At 41.2% G+C, this 16,087-nt stretch overlaps 1 protein-coding gene across 1 annotated transcript in view; it reads left to right on the top strand.

Moving 5' to 3' along the window:
- The first annotated feature begins 1,513 nt into the window (after window positions 1-1,513).
- Window positions 1,514-16,087, top strand: part of TOP1 (DNA topoisomerase I) — a 90,045-nt gene continuing 75,471 nt past the window's right edge. Inside the window, exons 1-2 of the mRNA XM_045529316.1 lie at window positions 1,514-1,778; window positions 2,098-2,122. Of these exons, the coding sequence (XP_045385272.1) occupies window positions 1,746-1,778; window positions 2,098-2,122 (58 nt within the window). The 5' untranslated portion in view covers window positions 1,514-1,745. The remainder of the gene's footprint in view (window positions 1,779-2,097; window positions 2,123-16,087) is intronic.

Here is a 16,087-nt window from a genome sequence, read left to right as displayed (position 1 = left end):
CAGTTGACCTGCCAGTGGAAGCTGGTCGGGGAGTGTGTCAGGGGATCACTTTGAGAAAGGGATGTTTAGGTTGATCTTGAAGCATTCACAATAATTAACCCCAAAGTGTTTACCACTAGATGTGATAAAGATGATGGTCCATGGATGAACTTTTTTAGTATTTATTTTTAAATGATTTCATGGATATTAGTACTTAGGATGAAGGTAAACAGAAAGGGGCTCAATTAAAATATTATATAATAATAGTGGAAGTGGTCATAGATGTGGTAAAATTCACAAGGGAGATAATGGTTAGAGTTGTGTGTTGAAAAAATCACTTTGCAACTGTTGGAGGGCATTTTGGGAGCGGGCCAGCGTGGAAGCAGGGACCCCGTTAGGAGCATATTGTATTAATCCAAGCAAAAGATAACGCAGACTAACAGATGTACGGGCAGGGGAGAGAAGTAGATGGATTGAGGAGATGCAATCAGCCGGGCTAATGAGAAATGAGGTAGAGGAAGATGTCAGGGTGGAGATTTTCTAGCTGCATGGAGATCAGTTTGGCCCTGGAGAAGCTTGTGAGGCATACGAATGTAGATGTCAGGCAGGTGGTTGTAGGTCACTTATCTTTGAGAGACAGTTTGACTTTTGTAAAATAGGTGACCTCACAGAGCTATTGTGAGAATTCGGAGCTGGATACACAGTAGATGCCCCATAAATGGCAGTTCTACTCCCCAACTCATCTCCCCCACCTTCACTAGCATGCCAGGGATGAGCTGTGTGTAGCACCAAGCCGGTTTTCCAGGGAGTCCAGTTCCCTTTGGTCTCTTGCATTACCCCTTCCCTCAAGGTAATTTCTGGCTCATAGTGGGTGCTCAACAAATATTTGCACAATGAACGCATGAACCCAGGCCCTTGGGACCCAGAACTACATGTACACAGCTGAAAACTTGGGCTAAACTGAACACTTGGTTGAAAAACCAAAAAAATTTTAAGAAGTGGGCGTGGAATAACGCATAAGTTGCAGGGCCTGGACAAAGGCTGGGGAGGGTGCTCCTCCCGCTGAGCGGCCTCAGAGCCGGGCTCACAAGTGAGGAGGCGCTGATGAGAGCTCTGGGGTCCCGGCTGTCACGGCATTTGCAGCTTCGAGGAGACGGGGCTGTGGGACACCAGCCCTGCCCTTGCCCCGCTCGGTCCCGCCGTGGCCTTTAAAGGCCCACCACGTGGCCGCGTGGCCAGCCCGGGTCTGGAGGCGGTGTCCGGACGGCGCCTGCGCACCGCCAGGCAGAGGGGTTCGGGGTTCCGAGAAAAGGCTCCGGGAGAGGAAAGGGAGGTTGCTGCGGGTGGGAAGCTGTGGGAGGAGTCGGCTCCTTATGCAAATCACAGCCTCGCGCGCGGGCCGGGGGCGGGGCTTGCGAGGCAAAGCAGGGGTCCGCCTGTGGAAGCACGAGGGGGCGGGCCGTAACCCTCGGCCTCTTTTCGTGAGCGCTGACGTCGCCGCCGTTTAAAAGCGGCCGCGCAGGCGCAGTGAGCCCAAATGCGAACTTAGGCTGTTATACAACTGCTGGGGTCTGTTCTCGCCGCCCGCCCGTCAGTCAGGCAGCGTCTCCGCCACTGTCGCCACCTAAGCCGTTCCAGGACTCGTCGGCCTGCTGCCGGCGCTTATCCGCGCCTCCGCGAGTCATCGGAGCCCCGTCCGCCCGTCTGCGTCTCCCCCGCGCCGCCGCGCCGCCTCGCCGCCCGCCGCGCTTGCCGCTCCGGCCGACATGAGTGGGGACCATCTCCACAACGACTCCCAGGTACGGCCCGGCCTGACCCCGCCGCCCCCCGCCCACGCCCCGGCCCGCCCGCGACCCCCGGCGCAGGCCCCGGTCACGGCCCTGCCTCTTTGACAGGCCAGAGTCCCCAGCGAGGGGCCGCCCGCCGGAGGGTATCGCCCCGCTAGGCCTCAGGCGAAAGCTGTGAAGTTATAGTTTAGGGGGTGGCTGCCCTCTGGGGCCGTTCCCGGACCCCCTCATCCCTGGGGGCGCAGGGTGGGCCAGGCCCGTGGCCGCGCGCGCTCCCCGCCCGGGGGTTAATTTGCCTGTCGTTTCATATTCCCTCTTTTTCTTTTTGCAGATCGAGGTGGATTTTCGGTTGAATGGTGAGTGTGCCCCCCGCCCCCGCCCCGGGCCCCCCAGCCGCCGGCCGCCTCCCCCGCGCCGGGCCGGTGCCGGGCAGAGGACAGACATGGCGTCCCAGAGACTAAGTCCCGGCTCCTCGCTCACCGGCCCCATTGTTCCCATCGGGCCGCCTCTGGGCCCCCTTTCCGGGGACCCCAGCTCCCCCAGATCGCGACCCTCCCAAGAGGGGGCAACTGAGACCCCGCGTCGCCCGCCACCGGGCCTCGGGCGTCCTTTCCGGGCCGGGATTCCTCCCGGGAAAGTCGCCTTGTCGACGGTCGGGACTTAGTCTCTGCGCCATTTTCTTTTTCTCCTCTCCTTTCTGTGCCTGTGTCTCTTTCTCTCCCTCCCTCGGCTCCTTCCTTGAGCTGCCCAGAAAGAGCTTTCTGCAGAGCAAAGCCGTATAAATCACAGACCTCACCAGAGAGGGAAGACGGGGAGACTGAATTATTATTGCTTTTTCCAAATTGAACTTTATTTTGGAGGTTATTCGCATTCTGCTTCATGTTTGTTTCCTTTTCTGCTTCCAGAATGAAAGATTTCCTTAGGCAACTGTTGATTTTGGGGGGGGGGGGGTGGGGGTGGTGCGATGTTTAAGACAGGAATTATGGCTCTAAAACTAAAGCCATCGTTTGTGGAGTTCTTCCTATGTCTAGGTTGTTTTCCCCAAGTTGTGTTCTTTGCAAAGGTAATAGTAGTACCTCCCTTCCAAAAGTTTGCAAGTTGTTTATGGGTCACCAATGTAAACGTTAGATTACTTAAAAATTGACATATTAGTGACTAGAACTTTTCATTGTGCTTAGGTGCCCAAGGCAGTGTTTTTTAGAAACGCAGTTTAGTCTACTTGTCAGGAGGAAAGGTTGTTGAGCATCTTATCCTGGACCTGGTGTGTTGGCCCTTTCTTTTGGGCTGTAGGGAGGAAAAGAAGATATTATTTATTGAAACAAATAATGGCCAGCACCCACCCCTGCTTCCTGTTCATTCTTTTTCAGAAGCCACTGTTTTTCAGGAATTAAAAGCTAGATTGCTTTTCCCACATCTTTCTGTTTTTGAACCCTTTTCAGCCAAATCAAGGCATTTATTCTTTGAGTATTTCCACTTCAGTTACTCAGGGAATATTCCCCCAATGAAAAGCTTACCCTTGCAGGCTTTCCAACAATCCTGAAGTTACCCTCTGTACTATGCTGGGAATTCCCACTGATTCTGATGGTACATAATACTGCACAATTGAGTTTGGGTTCCGGGAATCTCTCCAATGGGAGAAGCTGATGAGTAGGTTTTCTGATGTTGTAATCAGCAGTCCATCGTGTTAGCCTGCTCTACTGAGAGCAGCCTTATGTTCACATTTTGAAGTGGGGCATCCAGCAAAAGATGGTACTCAGGCAGGAGAGAATCTGGTTAAAATAATGGCATTTCTTGAGCACCTTGTATGTGCCAAGCACTGTGCTTCGTGCTAGAGCTGAACCTGCAATCATAACACTCCTCTTGCTCACAATTCAGTCTATTGAGGGAGACATAATTAGTTAATTATAAGGTAGATGCTGGGGCATATGTGTGCCCAAAATGTTTTGGGAGTATAGATGACTTAATTTTGTTGGGGGATGGGGAAATTTCTCAGAGGAGGTGACTTCTGAGCTAGGTGTTGTACAAGGCTAGATGCAGAGAATTGTCAGGGATTGGAGTGTTTAAGTATGTTTCACTAACCTGTCAGGATCTTTAAAGAGAGAGCTGAGGCCACTACAGTTTAGAAAACCACAGAGAAACTATGTTTCTTTGGGATATGGGGGCAAATACAGGATGTAGCAGGTAAGGATGTAAGAAGTAGTTCTTTTGACCTCTCTAGAGAAAGGTAGGATCTTAATATAGAAAGTGTTCTTTTGGGGTTCAGGCTGGGCCCAGTAGGTTATGTATTTAGTGATGAAACAAAGTTTAGCCCTTTCTCATGAGAAAGTTAACTTCAGTGGCTTTCATGTAAATTATACAAAGGAACGATTGCATATGTGAATGATTGTGGGCTGGGTAGACTGTTGGGTGTTATTGCCATTTTTTATAGAGGCTGAAGTAAACTGCCTATGTTGATTTTCAGAATATGTTGGTTCACCTTTAATAGCAATAATAGCTAATATTTATTGAATACTTACTGTCTGCCAGGCATGAATCGGTGCTCTTGCCGTGGGTCATCTAATTTAATTTAATCCTTGGAAAGACCCTTATGAGTTAGGTACTGTTATCTCCGTTTTATAGATGAGGAAACTGAAACTTCGATATATTTACTAGCTTGCCCAAGGGCAGTGAGTTGGGCACTCCAAAGCTCTTGAGCTTAGTTAGCCACAATGTGATAGTGATTACTATGATACTAGCATGAAGAAATTAAAAGCCGCACATCTCTACTTTCTTACAGAACTGAAAAAGAGAGAGAGGAAAGGAAGGATTTGATAGTTTGCCATTTGCTTTTTATCTAAACCTTCTTCAAGAGAAAAAGCACTTTAACTGTCTCCTGCTACCATAAGCGTCTGACACTGGAGTAATGATCTATGTGAATATTGTCTCTAGAAGATGTGGTGTTAGTAACTGTGCTTGCTCTATCAAGTAATACACTGTTAACTAATGATTGATTTATGTAACTATGAAAGACAGTTTTTAAAAAATAAAAATCAATGTGTAATTATGCTCAGACATGTCATTATTGATCTTTGTATTAAGAAGAGTTTGCTTAAGCATGATTTTAAGCAGGCCTAACCCATCTTACAGATTAACAGTACAAGTTCATATATTAAAATCAAACATCTCTCATTTTGCCTGCCCTTATCCCTAAGATGTAAAAGTTTTTTCCCCCTTTGGAGCTCATTTTTTACAATATTTAAAATTGTAGCTGTTTGTGTATAATTTAGAACATCGTGGCCCATAGTTAACTGCTGGGAAAATCTGTCATTTGTGAAAATGTATTTATGTTTAAAATATTGACAGTGAGTTAGGAATTTCAGGAGCAGAAACCATAACCTCTCTTTTACCTACGTGAAAAGACTTCCTTTCTAAGTGTTGGTAGCACTAACTATAGTGCGGCTGAGTCATTTATGTAATGTACAGGCTGCCTAGCTGTCTGTAGAATTGATAATGGTAGTGTCAGGTTGGGGTGTTCGTGCTTCTTTTGCTGTTTCAAGGACTTGAAGTTTTTGCCTGTCTACTCTAGAGTTAGGGGGCTCTTCTCCCCTACTCTCCCTCTATAGTGAGGTAAAACACTTGACTCCATCAGTGTATATTCTAAGAAATGTTGTATGGGATCATAGTTTGACATCTTGTGTTGATTCTGGTTAGCTTAATGGATTCAAATTGGAGAAGGGGAATTAAATATGAATTATTTCTGATGCTAACAGTTATACTTTTGTGCTGTTGGGTATGGGTTGGGGTGGGCAGCGGGAAGACTGATGATACGGCTATCTGAGAATTCCCATCACATTTTTAAAACCAAAAACTGATGACACCTCTAAATGAAATCTGGAACATCTTCAAATTCAATCAGGAAATACTTAAGCATTGGGTTTCAGTGTTGTCTTTTCTTACACTGCATCTGGATTCCTTAAGGCACCTTATTAAAATTAGTGAGCTGCTAGAGTCTTTATACTACATTTTTGACATGAAACAGTTGCTCGTCAACATTTTTTTTCGTCAACATTTTTTTTTTTAAGATTACCAGCATATCGGATCTCACAAACAAATTCTGGGCTCAAATGTTCCTGGTTAAACAAGAAAATCTAGGAGTTAATAAAGGAATCAGAAATACCTCATGGTTTAAAAGGTGAAAACTGGATAATATTGCTAACCATCGCGAGCTCCTACTTTTCATTGGTTAAGTAGATAGAATAAAATGGAAAATAGGAACCTAGGGTCAGTCCCCAAATCTCATTTTAACCAATAGTAGCAAAAAAAGAGAATTGAGTCTGACTTTTTTCTTTGCTGTCAGCATAAAGATGAGGAATTCAGAGAGTTTGAAAGAGATTCATTAGTTTGTTCTGGGTCATAGTGAATTAATATCCATTTATATGAGTGCCAGGGGTTCTTAACACGATTTAAAGCTTATATTCCAAAATTAGGCTTCGAGTTTTTTTGTTTGCTTGCTTGTTTTCAGTGTGTGTGGGGATGGAGAGGTGCAAAAGATGTTTGCTTTTTGAGTCTGTAAATATGTTAGAAAAAACTGTGTTCTGTGTTATAGTAACAGTTCTCTGCTGCTAATGATACGGGAAATGATTCTGTTGTACTTTCTGGATGTATATCGTTTTATTAATAGGAGACTTCAGATTATGCTGAAATTGTCATTTCATATTTGTTGGATGTGAATGCATATGTACATCATGGATCTTTAACAACTTTTGCCATATTTTTAGTGCAAAATAAAACTGATTTTCTTTAAACCCGAAGTCGTTTCCCCAGAAGTGTGTTTTGTGAGGGATTCCATCCTTCCCATATGAAACTGTTGAACTCCAATAAAGTCCCAGATTCACTTGGGAAAATCGATTCAAATGTAGTTACTTTGAATGAGGCCATGAATATGTTTGAAATGAGTATTTGACGAGGACCCAGAGGTTAAAAAAAAAAAACACAGCCCTCCTGAAAGAATATTAATAGTTGATTCATTGCATTTGAAGGTGAGTCAGTTGAGTGAATTTTCTGTGTTCAATGGTTTGGATTATCTGACTGTGCCTTAATTATTTTGAAACCTCTAACTTTGGATAGTAAGGGCCATTGGGTCAACAGTTGAGAATTCAGCTTCTTAAGATAAAGAGTTTAGGATGGGAGAAGTTCCAAAGTAGCCTTTAGGAAGTGAATGAGGTATTGTGTTTAAAGGAAGCTTCAGATTGTGTTTAAACTTCGAGTAATAATATTTGGAACAAGCCTTTCTCCCTGTTTCCATGCCTTGTAAATCTGAAGTTTGAGCAGCAGCTTTCTATCCTCATGGCTCCAGGCCAATAGCTGCAACAGGAAATCTAAAATAGAGTATGTGGACTTGGAATAATTAACATTTTGCCAATCCCCACCCTCCCCACCTTGCATCTATCTAGGTGCAGGCAGTGTGTGTGGTGTTGATAGCATAGGACGGGGCACTGTGGAGGGGGATGAAAAATGGGGGGAGGATGGCACGGTTGGCAAGGCTTGATTAGGTGTGGAGAAGCTTATGGCGGTTCAGCTTTAACTGTTGGCACGAGGAAAAAAGAAAAAACTTACGGCGGAATATCTGTTAGATATTAATGGTATTTTGGTATTACAGGAAATGTCTAATAGTTCACTGAAATGATTTAACAGTAAACAGATATTGTTGAACATGATTTTTCTGTGTGTTTAGGAGAGATGATAATATTTATTTTTTGAACTGGGAGAGAAGTGATGTTGCTGGTATCTCATGTATGTTAAGCATCTTTATCTGTGTCTGTCATTTACGTCTCTAATGTTTAGTAAAGAAAGAAACTCCAAGGGAAGATAGGCGATTTAAGTTTTATTTCTTTTTGAGGTATTTTAAATTTGTTGTCTTAAGTTTTTAGTTCCACTCACTCATCTCCTTGCCACCTTCATCTTTATGTACTGTCCTGGAGAATTTTTGTGAGATGTATAGTAAATGTTCTTTACATCTCCGTTCTACCCTCCCCATCAGATTTGGAGTGGGGAGGCATCTCTACCAGGCCATTATTTCCCCTCTGGGCCTTTGAAATTAACATTTTTGTTTTTGTGGATTCAAGGAACTTAAGAACTCAGTTCATTATCATTCCTGAGATACACCTAAATAAACTCCAACAAAAGAGGTTAAAGCAATCAGCATTATTAGGGACTTCAGCATTATTAGGGACTATCTTTGTTGTTATAAGTGCTGTTGTGGAGAACAAATTTAGCAGCTCTGTGGGTATTTTGACATTTTCCTATATTTTAAGAACAAAAACCAGTCATCCCATGGTCCTCTTATTCTGTGTGTGTGTGTGTGTGTGTGTGTGTGTGTGTGTGTTTAAAGAGACAGAGTCTCCCTCTGTCGCCCAGGCTGGAGTGCAGTAAGGAGACTGTCTGTCGTTCACTGCAGTCTTAAAGTCCTAGCCTCAGGCCACCCTCAGCCTCCCTGGGAGCAGGGACTACAGGTGCAGGCCACAACACTTGGCCTTTTTTGTTTTGTTTTGTTTTTTAAGGTTTTTGTAAAGATGGGGTCTTACTGTATTACCTAGGCTGGTCTCAAATTCCTGGCCTCAAGCTGTCCTCCTGCCTTGATCTCCCAAAGTGCTGGGATTATAGGGATGAGCCACCAGCCTGTATTATTTTTCTTAGCCCAGCCTAGCAAAGATAGGTGCCTAGGACCTTTCTTGGGGGAGACATCCTTGGTTGTTTGGAGTTTACCAAAAAAAATAAAATAAAAACTCTATGTTGAGAATTAGTCCTATACCAGGACAATGCACCCTTTTGCCACTTAGTAAAAGTCCAAATTTTAATCTTGCTACCATATATGAATGCCCAAATTTATAAAGCTTCATGGGCATATTACTGATTGAGCAGGAGACTAATCTAGGAGACTTCAGGATCAGTGTCATTTGTGGATCTTATTGGCTAAAACCGCTTAACCCAACTCTTACAAGGTAGCCCCTTTATTTCTTTGTAGTCAGCTATCTGAGCTTTTGCTCAGCAAGTGGAAGAGGAAGTGGGAGGAAGGGAGCTAATTTTGAAAGCTTGCTAGGCACCATGTTGTATATGCATTAAATTGGAATTGAATGGGGGTAGTAGATTGCATAGGCAATGAACCAGTGGAACCAGAGACCAGGATGGGAAACTCTTTCTCCTTTTTACCCCTTATATTCCCCTTTTGGTAGCATACTGCCTTGGTCCAGATTCTAGAAATCCTATTCAGACTGTACAGGTGTTACAGCCCACCCTTAATTATCTACTGGAAGAGATAGGTTGGACCTCTTGTACTTGGAATGTTAGGTCTACAAGAAATGCTTTGGTGTTAAGGCTGGAAGGGTGTATGTGGTGAAGAGGGAAGGTATGGGGAAGTATGCTCTTGAACAGCTGTGGTAAAATGGAAAATTGGAGTAGAATTCAGAAAAATCTAGATAAAAGTTATTGTTCTTAGTAGGAAACTTGGCCTGGCCACTGAACCTTGTTTTCTCATCTAGAAGCAAGGATATTTCTATGCTTTTACATGCTAGTGAGAATTAAATCAGTATATGAAAGTGCTTCTCTGCCTGTGTTGTAAAATTTAAACTTTGATAAGACAGCTTCTACTCCCAAATGGATCTTTATCTTGAATGTTAGGTGTGAAATAGTGATGTGGTGACCTTGTCCTTCACTGATATTCCCTGTTAACTTTTTAATTCTTTCTGACATTTACACAGTGAATTGTAGCATGTAACTATAGAATTGTTGAGTCTTTACCTACCTGAACTGCATAGCCCATACTGATCTCTTCCAATTATGAAGCCATCACTGTGAAATAAAAGGTGTCTCCATATTTAGGTGTGGGCTAAGTAAGAGCCAAATGTATATCTGGTTCCTTGTTTTCTAAGAATAAGTTTAAGGCAAGGTGGTTGTTACTGAAAGAACTTGTAGCAGTAGAAAAGATGGGCTCAGAAATGAAGGAAGTCTATTGATGTGACTAATTTCTCAGCCATTTAATAATTTATGGATTTTCTATTAAAGATGCTCAGAACCTTTTAGATGCATTTAATAAGTGAAATGCCAGGTTCATTATTTGTGATTTTTTTTTTTACCTTGAAATTCAATATATCTTGTGTCAGCATATGTTTTCAAAGGCCACTATTTTACTTGTCCCCCAAATGTTTTTAAATCAAGGAGAGAAAGCACCTGAGAATTACCTTAATTTTTCATTCATTCAGATGGCTGTTTAAGTGACCAAGTCAACTTCCTGTGGAATGGTAATTCTTGAGAATAAAAATACCTTAAATAGTAAAGCTAACATATAAGAATTTAGTAGCAAACTCCATGTAAACAGTTGTGTGAGAGTATAGGCATTTGGGAGAGTCCGTGAAAAAATTGATATGGTCAGCAGAAATTTCAGTAATGGTTCATAAGTCTGGCTATTGCTGAATATTGAATTGCCCTGAATTTGTTATTTTGGAAGTGCTACTTAAAGGAAATAAACCGGAGTCATTTAGGGATATGTTCACTAATGTCCATTAGATTAAGCCTAATGGATCTTTGTAAGAGATCTTATGCCATTGATCAAAAGGATTATCACAGAAGCATCACAGTAGGCCCAGACTTCAAAATTAATACTCAATTAAAAGTAGGCCAGAAAAAATAATTTTGTAGTATAGAAATTACAGGATAGGGTCTAATTTTAAAGAGTCTTCAAAGATAAAGCCTTCAAAAGATAAACATCTTAGGAAAGCTGGGTTTAGTGGCTTGTACCTATAAGCCTATAATTCCAGCTACTCAGGAGGTTGAGGTGGAAAGATCATTTGAGTCTAGGACCAGCCTGGACAACACAGTGAGACCCCCATCTCTAAAAAAATAATAATAACTGGGCGTCGTGGAGCCCACCTGTAGTTTCAGCTACTGGGGAGGCTGAGAAAGGAGGATCACTTGAGCCCAGGAGTTTGAGGCTGCAGTGAGCTATTTTACTGCATTCCAGCCTAGGAAAATATAGTTCTTAAAGTATACGAGGGCAGGGAGGGGAAACTTTGAGAAGATGAATATTAATGCTACATACTTATATTGTCCTCAAGGAGTGTGTCCACAATATGGAGGTTGTATTTAGAAGTCTTCAAAGCTTGGGCCTCTTTCTCTTCCATTTTTCTGTGATACAGGATGTGAATAGCCTTTTTGCCCCCACAACACACATACAAACATTACAGAGACTTTGAGTCAAGGGAATTCAAATTTGAGTTCTTGAGCTTTTGCTCAATAGCTAGGTCTTTGATCAAGTTAATACCAGAGCCTTAGTTCTTCACCTGTAAAGTAGGTATAATACTCACCTTACAATATTGAGGATTAAAGAGCATTTGAGATTATTTTATGAAAGGTGAAAGTTTAGAACAGAATTTTTAGTTTGTTGATAATCTTAAAAAAAAAAAAAAAAAGACCAACCCAAACACCTTTTTCAGACATGGCTTCGTTAATCTTTTGTACAAATGGAACATCTTTAATTTCATTAAACTTGCGAATTTGGTAATATCTGTTATGAGATTTTACCCAAATAGGAAGGGTCACTAGTGAGTGTGATACTGTTGTTGTGAATCATAGAGAGCCTGGCTCAGGAGGGTGCAAACTTGCCTTACTTTATGGCAACTTCAGTTGTCCAGTGACAAGCACCTGCTGTGCACAAACCACTTTGTTTTTCATACCTTAAATTACAGAATCTTTGGCAGTGAATAACTTTCCTCCCTTCACACTTGGTGGGGTGGTACAATATTTGTAAATTTCCTTAGGAAGCTAAAAATTTCATGTTTAATTGTAAGTGGGAAATTTTAAGTTGCCATATTTATTCATACTAACATTCAGAAAGTGAATATCTGTAACTACTGGACACAGATGAACAAGAGAAACCCATGTAACTCTCAGAATAAACACTTTGAAGTTAGTAAATTATAGGTATGTCCTCTCAACTTCCTCTGTTGAGATTTTTCATTAGGCCTCACTATAAAGGCTCCTGTTGTACAAGTGTGAATGGGGACTAGAGGTAATTTCTGACAGTTAATACTTCTATCAGTGCAAGAGAGTGATGTCTCCCATTTATTCCCAGTCCTAAGACATGTTTTTTCCTTAAAGAAATTGTAAACTTGGGACCTTGTATTTCCAAAGATTTCTAAACTCTTTACAACTATTATAGAAAATTGTTTTTTTAGAATACCTATGCTCATTAAACCTTTTCACCTGGAATAGGAGAAAAGTTTAAGATCTGTGTATTTATTTTCCATTGTCTTTTTTTATCAGACACCTATTAATATGTTGCATGAATTTTAGAAAGGTAGTTTTTAAGTCTCCCTGAACCAGGTAGATAGTTAGTGACTAGAAATGCTCACATTCTGTGCGAGAGTTCCATGTGACAATAGCTAATTCAAGTATTAGAAAAAATTTAAATCCTGAAACTGAATTGACTGAGATAAAGAATTTGAAATCACCATCTTCACAAATTTGGTGAACTAAAATGTTAGAGATTAGACTTAGTACTTAAAGTCCTGGGAAACTAATTTTATGAAACAGTTTAAATATTTATTAGTGCCTCTTCCTAATTCATGAAGTATTTTGATATGGGCAATATATGAAAGGTGTTAAAACTCCTCACAGGAGGGTGCAGAGTACATAGTGGTATTACTTATAATGATTTCAATACTAGAAAAGTGATTAAGTGTTAGACTTACTGTATTTTAGTCTTACAGTCAGTGCATTTTTGCAGGAATGTATGCAATGTTGGTAGTTCTTGCTATTTAAAATCAGAAGTGAAGAAACAAGAGCCTCCTGGGGAATTGATTGTACCTCAGGGTCTACTTAATTTTTCATGCTTCCACTTAACCAGGAGAAGAAACAAAAAGGAGAGAAGGAAGGAATGCAAGCAAGCTCGCTAGTCTTTGTAACTGCTGGCTTGTTGCACTTGATTTCCAAACTGATAGCTCTCTGAGGCCAAGCACCCAACTCTGAAAAGTCAACTTGAGAAGTATTTATTGAAATTTTGATTTATTTTTGACTAAATTTATTTTCAATTTATTAAATATCTGATTTTTTAAAGCAGATCTCCTGCAGTAACCCTCTTTCCCTGTTTCCCAGAAATAAAGTTCAGAGTTTCAATGTGCATTCTTGTCCCACAACTCTTAAGATCATGTTGGGTCCTGTTCAAGTAGTAGTCCTTTTACCCTGGAATGAATGAATGCTTTTTAGTCTTTAGACTGTGATAAAGTTTAGGTAGTTATAACCAATACTTCTCCATTTCACTACATATTTTTGGGAAGACACTAAGTATTGTGAACTTCTAATAGGTTAAAAACATCTCAGAGCCTGCTTCAGTCTCCATTTCCTTTCCGGGGAAGTCTATCTAATGTTACCACCTAACTCCAAGGCAGAAGTAACCACTTTTCTCTGGCTTTCACTGTACCTTTGTTATCCTCTCTTAATTTTTCATTCTAAAGTAGTCTGTAGGAATTACGTGTTTTGCTTACTTACTAAGAAGTGGGCAAGAGCATTGTCACATCGTATATGATCAATACAGATGCTTTCAACAGATGGTTTAAGTTGTGAAATGGGAACCTCTCTTTCCCCTAACTCACTGGCTACTTGAAGATCAAGTGAGAAACTTTGAGAGATTTATAGTAAGTTTTTATTATTCTCAACCTAATATGCATAAGAATCACCTAGGAGTGTTTGGTTAAAATACATATTCCTAGTCCTATTCCTAGAAGTTAATTCTGTAGTGGAGGGTACTGAAAATCTGTATTTTTAGTGTATCTTCAACAATCCCAAATGATTCTGATTAATGTGGGTGGCCATAAACCTCCTTTGGAGAAACTGATCTATGTGGACTTTACTATCTTATTTGGCTGCAGTGTGTATTTTGTTTCACTCAATTAAGGTATTCCATCAGTCAAGCTATGAAGCTTACCAGGATAGTTTTAAACGAACAGAACAGTGTTCTTCAATATATGTTTATAAAAGCTTGATACTTTAATTTAAAAAGATAGCTTTTACCTTTCAGTGAGCATTTACCTAAATAGCAGAGATAGTTAACTGCCTTTGCAGCTGATTTACTATGTGTTTCATCAGAATCCTAGTCCTTTCTCTTACTTCATGTTTAACAAGCCATTTAATTTTGATGTCATCTTTTTGGATTGGGTGACTTAAGTGGAAGCACAAAGAGCAAGAGGCTTTTTTCATACTGGTATTCCTAGGATGGTTTAAAGCAGGGCTTTAGAAGGTAAGTAGGCATGGTTTAGTGGAATACTAAAACTCCAGTCTGTGGAGATCACTGCCTTTAGATTAAATTAGTTGGGGTCTTCAGCATCTGATGGCATTGATTGAAATGGGAGGATTTTTATAGAACAGTACAGTTAACCCTCGAACAACTCGGGGGTTAGAGTTGCTGCCCTACTGCACAGGTAAAAATCCAAGTATAATTTTGGACTCCCTAAAAACTCAACTATAATAGCCTACTGTTGACCGGAAGCCTTATTGATAATGTAAACATTTGATACGCATATTTTGTATGTTATATGTATTGTATATGGTATTCTCACAATAAAGTAAGCTCAAGAAAATATTTTTTAGGAAAATCGTAAAGACAATACATTTACTGTTAAGTGGAAGTAGATCATCATAATAAAGGTCTTTATCCTCATCATCTTCATGTTTAACAGGCTGAGGAGGAAGAAGAGGGATTAGTCTTGGTGATGGCAGAGGAGGAAGAATCCGTGTATAAGCAGACCCCAAGCAGTTCATACCCAACTGTAGTTGTCATAGTGTGGTTTCCTGATCAGCAGCATTTGGCACTGTTTGAGAACTTGTTGGAAATGCAAATTCTTGGGCCTCATCCAGACCTACTGACCCTCAAACTCCTGAGAGTGGGGGCTCAATCATCTGGGTTTTAGTGAGTAAACGAGGTGATGTGGTGCACACTAAAGTTTCAGAACCAATAAGATAGAGCAAGATTTGAAGTTCAGCTTCTTATGTTGAGCCTCACATTTTTAAGAACAATGAAAGGTAATTGACAAAATCCACATGCTCGCAAATGAAATACAGGCTTTGAAGTTAGATAAACTTGAGTTCAACTCTTACTAGCTGGATGGCCTTAGGCAAGTCACAGCTCTGATCCTAGTTTTCTCATCTGTAAAAGCAGGGATAATAGCTACCTCAGAGTCACATAAAATAAAAAAAAGCACCTAATTGTACCTGGTTCCACTGTATCCCCAAAGTCGAGTAGTTGACAAGAATGAGGTAAGTTTTTTTTTTCCTTATTTTTTTTTTTATTTCAGCTTATTATGGGGGTACAAAAGTTCAGGTTATATATATTGCCCATGTCCCGCCCATCCCCCTGAGTCAGAGCTTCAAGTGTGTGCATTCCCCAGACAGTGCGCCTGGCACTCACCATGTAGTTATACCTCCATCCCCTCCCCCCACCCCCCACCTCCCCGAGTCAGCACCTTCAAGCATGACCATTCCCCAGACGGTGCGCAACGCACTCATCATGTAGGCATACACCCACCCCCGCCACCTCAGTCTGATATCAAATTGGTATCATTCCCAAATGTGCATTTAGGTGATGATCAGGGAAACCAATTTTCTGGTGATGCTTGTTTTTCCATTCTTGGGATACTTCACTTAATATAATGGGTTCCAACTCTCTCCAGGAGAACCAAAGAGATGTCATATCACCGTTATTTCTTACATATACCACAATTTACTAATCCATTCGTGAATTGATGGGCATTTGGGTTGTTTCCACATCTTTGCAATTGTGAATTGTGCTGCTATAAACATTCGGGTACAGGTGTCTTTGTCATAGAATGACTTTTGTTCCTTTGGGTAGATGCCCAATAATGGGATTGCTGGTTCTAATGGTAGGTCTACTTGAATCTGTTTAAGGTATCTCCATAATGCTTTCCACAGGGTTTGCACTAGTTTGCAGTCCCACCAGCAATGCATGAGTGTTCCTGTCTCTCCGCATCCACGCCAACATGTGTTGTTTTGGGACTTTTTAATAAAGGCCATTCTCACTGGAGTTAAGTGATATCTCATTGTGGTTTTGATTTGCATTTCCCTGATGATTAGGGATGTTGAGCATTTTTTCATATGTTTGTTAGCCAAAGAATGAGGTAAGTTGATTGATCAAAATAAGCTTTGGGTCAAATTCTGTAGTCCTGACATTAGTATGAAGCCTAAGACTAGTTTTGTAGAAATTCATCCTCTTAAACACTGATCCATTTTCTTTCACAAGGAACCATGGCTGGGGTTCATTAATTGTGCAGCACTTG

This window comes from Lemur catta, chromosome 17 (genome assembly GCF_020740605.2).
Source record: "Lemur catta isolate mLemCat1 chromosome 17, mLemCat1.pri, whole genome shotgun sequence".
Classification (NCBI taxonomy): domain Eukaryota; kingdom Metazoa; phylum Chordata; class Mammalia; order Primates; family Lemuridae; genus Lemur; species Lemur catta.
The sequence above is the reverse complement of the archived record's forward strand: the minus strand, read 5'-3'. Positions and strand labels throughout refer to the sequence as shown.